The sequence below is a fragment of the Oryzias melastigma genome, linkage group LG8 (genome assembly GCF_002922805.2).
Source record: "Oryzias melastigma strain HK-1 linkage group LG8, ASM292280v2, whole genome shotgun sequence".
Taxonomy (NCBI): Eukaryota; Metazoa; Chordata; class Actinopteri; order Beloniformes; family Adrianichthyidae; genus Oryzias; species Oryzias melastigma.
Genome location: NC_050519.1, coordinates 15,713,150 through 15,717,264, shown reverse-complemented (window position 1 = coordinate 15,717,264; position 4,115 = coordinate 15,713,150). Strand labels below are relative to the sequence as shown.

The 4,115-nt window shown below is 38.5% G+C and overlaps 1 protein-coding gene across 1 annotated transcript in view; it reads left to right on the top strand.

The window, feature by feature from the left end:
* Window positions 1-4,115, top strand: part of LOC112146810 (alpha-1,6-mannosylglycoprotein 6-beta-N-acetylglucosaminyltransferase B) — a gene marked incomplete in the record, with an annotated part of 99,953 nt that overhangs the window by 20,165 nt on the left and 75,673 nt on the right. The window contains 1 exon segment of the mRNA XM_036213328.1: window positions 2,754-2,898. Within this exon segment, the coding sequence (XP_036069221.1) occupies window positions 2,754-2,898 (145 nt within the window).

Sequence of the window (4,115 nt, the reverse complement as noted above, 5' to 3'; positions counted from 1 at the left end):
ATATATATATTAGGGCTGTCAGATTTGTTGCGTTAAAAACGCATTAATCTGACACGTGCTTGACGCCGACAATTTTTTTGACACCTTAATCGCGGATTTTCTCATACGTGCCTTTTCATAGCGCGTGCGGGTGTCCCCCCTTTAACTCACAGGCTGCTCTCACACTAGATCACGGGCGGGTCTCCAACCTCCGAGCTGCGAGTTAAAACTGGCCGGCGCTAGGACCTGGAGAGCTCCTGCACTCTAACCCGGCTCCGGTTCGCGTCCAGTACCACATCTGGTGGTACCGGCTCGCGTCCGGCGCCGCGTCCCGAGAGCTGCGGACCCCCGACGTTCCGAACAGCAAGCTCACCGGGGGACGTTTTAAATGTTCTGGAGGTTTCAGCGTGATCCAGCCCCAGCATAGCGGTCTGTCTGCCGGTACATTCATGGCGTGAGCTCCGCTGGACACGTCGCTGCATCGAGCTGCAGCCAGAGAACGCGGGGACAGTAACAGACTATCAAGCTATCCACAGTGTATCCCGCTTTTCTCAGTCTTTAATGTTTTAAAAAACAAAAGTTTATTAGAAATGATAAATCTCTATTTCATTTATTACTGTAGTTCAGCAGAGGAGGAAAAGATTTGGTCCTGACAAAAAATGAACATGAAAATGTTATGGAAATTTTATTTTTGATGTTTTTTATTTTATTTTACTGAACGTTGATTGAAGTTTTGAATTTAAAATGCCCTTCACTTGCACTTGGGCTTTTGTTAGGCATTTTATGTTACAGCCTTGTATTGTTAAGAAAGTTTATCTCAATGCAATGTTACAAAATAAAGTATTTCTGACTAAAACTATTAATTTTACCATTCTTGTTTTCATAATTTATGTAGAACTGCTAAAGCCCACGAAGCACACATTTTTTTCCCTAAAAAAAGGCCACATATTAATTTGCGATTGATCGCGAGTTAACTCTGGACAATGCGATTAATCGTGATTAAAGATTTTAATCGCCTGACAGCTCTAATATATATATATATATATATATATATAAATAGAGAGAGATAATTTTTGGCATTTCTGGTCAGTTCAGAGCATTTTCTTTCTCCTATTGATTCTTTCAGTGTTTTGTACACAAACTGAAATGGGATTCACTTTGCTTTCTTTTCCCACAAAATGAAAATTTGCTGAGTGTTGAATTATTCAGAGGTTGACAATGCAAGAACCTACCGAGTCAAAGAGAAAATAACACTTAAGGGACTGAAAATGTTGTGTGAATCTCAGCTCCAGCTCATCAAATTTTCATAAAATTGTGAGTTCTTACTTACTGGATTGACTGTTGTGCTTTGTTGGAACATTATTGCTTTATTTAAGGCTTTTTTAAAGCAAAAAGCAGAGAGAGTGTTGCTTTATTTCCTCCCCTAAATGTAATTATTGTATTTACTGGTCATGTGATGCCATTTTTCTCTCAGGGGGAAGTTGACTTTTATTTGACTGTTGACAGATCCGAGCTGACAAGGAAAATAACGCTGCACACTGTAGGTTCTGAAGATGATGAGGAAAAAATTAGAGGCTAAACTCTATTTTCACTTGAAAACAATTGAATTTTCTGTCCGCCTTCTTCCTGTTCCCCCTATAGCCCTTGCAGCTGCGGCGTGACTCTTTATTAAAAATTGCTGAACTTTTACAGTTTGAAGCAGAAAACGAACCTTGTTTTAGCGGCTGATGCTGCAGTTTAACAGTTGTGATGACGATTAAGGTTATGATGAACAATGACGACTGTGCAGATCTGTGCCGCCGGGGGAGCGGCCATGACCTTATGGACAGCAGCTGCTCGCAGAGTCATTCTTTGTCAGGTTTATTCTGGCAAAAGGCACAAGGTTCATCCTGGGAATAAAAGATGATGGAAATGCAAATGAGAATAGATCAGATTTGAAGCAAAGGTTGAGTAGAACTTAATGAGTCTTTTCTTGTTGCAATGAGACATCAACGGGTCTGGATTTAGCCAGCCTCGTCATGGGGTGCAGATGGCATAAAAGGGGGGTAGGTTGTCTGGATGTGCTGAGTTTGGGGTGTCATGCCCCTCTAAGCCCCTAAAATGCTTAGAAAACAATGCTATCATCATATCTATCCAAATATCTGTCTTCTCCTATACTGAACCCTCTTCCTGACTCTATCCTCTGTATTTACCGGGCTAGGGACAGGCACAAGCAGGACAGTGATTTATCCCCCAATGAGGCTGCATTTAGCTTTTTTTAATGTCTGTCTATCCTTACGTTTTTTATTTTTTTTGTATTTTCAGTTGTTTGTGTTTATTTTAGTTATTTGTGGATTTTTTTTTTTATTTTGGAATTTTTATTTCTTTAGGTAATTGTAAAGTTTTTTTTGCATTTTTTTCATTTCCTCCTGGTTCACAACAATTTAAATAAAGAAATACTCAGAAATGCAAGTTTTAAGCTTAATTTGACTAATTTTTGTCCTCCATTATCAGAAAATGTCACAATAATACGTTAAAAACACCAAAATTTTCAAAGAATTGGGTCTTTAAACTGATAGGACAGGTAAAAAAATACTAATAAATGGACATACTATTAACTGTTTTGTTTCCCTACAAAAAAATATTAAATAGAAAAAAACGACCTCAAAATAAAGCCATTTTTTAAAAAATAATCTTACTGGTCACATTTCATTTTCAGTTTTTGTGCTCTTTTTTTACTGCTTTTTTATCCACTACTATCTTGAAAACTGAGCTCTTCCTCTTTTTGTCCTCAGTTCTCGGAGGGCAGGAGTCCCGCGGGGTTCTGAGGAAGATCAGTGACACGCTGGAGGTGATCATGAAGAGGATGGACGCTCTGTCTAAACTGGGAAACGCCACAGACAGCCACCGGCTCGAGGAGCTCAGCTCCGCTCTGGACAGGTACAGACAACGGCGACCGACTCACCTGTGTGTTGATGCTGTTACTGTAAATATATGAAAGTACCAAAGTCAGGATGGGTGTAGTGCTGTGGTGGAGGGGTTGGCCTCTGTTTTGAGGATTAAAGCTTTGGCTCCCGCCTTGTTTTAACCATTTGTTAAAAAGTCTTGGGGAAAGATGCTGAACTCAACTTGGCATTGGTGGCTGTAGGTAGGCGCCAGTGGATCCACCATCAGTGTGTGAATGAGACTGTTTCATAAAATGTTGTATAAGTACACACCATTTACCATTGACGCCAAGTGTTATTTTTTATTTTTTTATTTTTTTTTTTTGCTTTTTAACCTTTGAATTCTTAGTTAATAGTTTGACTTTAGTGTTTAAGCACCAGATTTTTTCTTTTCAGTAAACCATTAAATCAATAAGTCAGCCTGCAAAGTTGTGATGTCATGGGTATGCTCAGAATACATACATCTGCAATATGTCTTTTGCTTTTGTGTAGCAAAATGATTTTTTTCAGTAAAAAAAAAAACAAAAAAAAAAACTGCAATGCTTTTGCTTTATAGTTGTATAAATATAAGATGCCATTTTTCAAATGTATATTTGGATAAATGTCAAACAAAAAAAGGGGAGAAATTTGGAGCAGTTGTTGTCGTCTTGGTCAAAATGAAGCCCCGGAGTTGTGCGCTTTGTTTCCTTGACGACACCTCTTTCTCACCGTCTTACACCGGATCTAAGTTCATTGAGAGAAGGAACCCTCCTGTTTGCACTTTGCTGTGAGTTTCCCATCTGATACTCTTCCTTCCCAACAGGAAGCATTCTCTCAAAAAGCTGCTGTAAGTTAATAAAGTATCACAATCTTTTATTTTTTTAATGATGATTTATTTTTCTTTTTTTTAATCATGATACATTTTTCTCAAGATCCAGTCGGATGTAGATTATGTTTTTGTTGTTTTTAACATGTTCTTGTAGGAATTTTCAGATGAAGGAGGACACATTTAAAGAAAATGAAGCTTAAATTGAATTCAAAGTATTTCTTTATTCAATTTGTAGCGGCAGATCATGTAAACAGAAAGATCATGGGAGGTGGGGGTAGACTTCCTCTGTGCCAGCAGTTCCGTCACAACTTAACCCTTTAGCTGCCTGCTCGACCAAACGGTGGGAAACATTAAGAAAACATGTTTTAAAAATATTGATTGTTTGTTTTACTCCCCAAAGTACA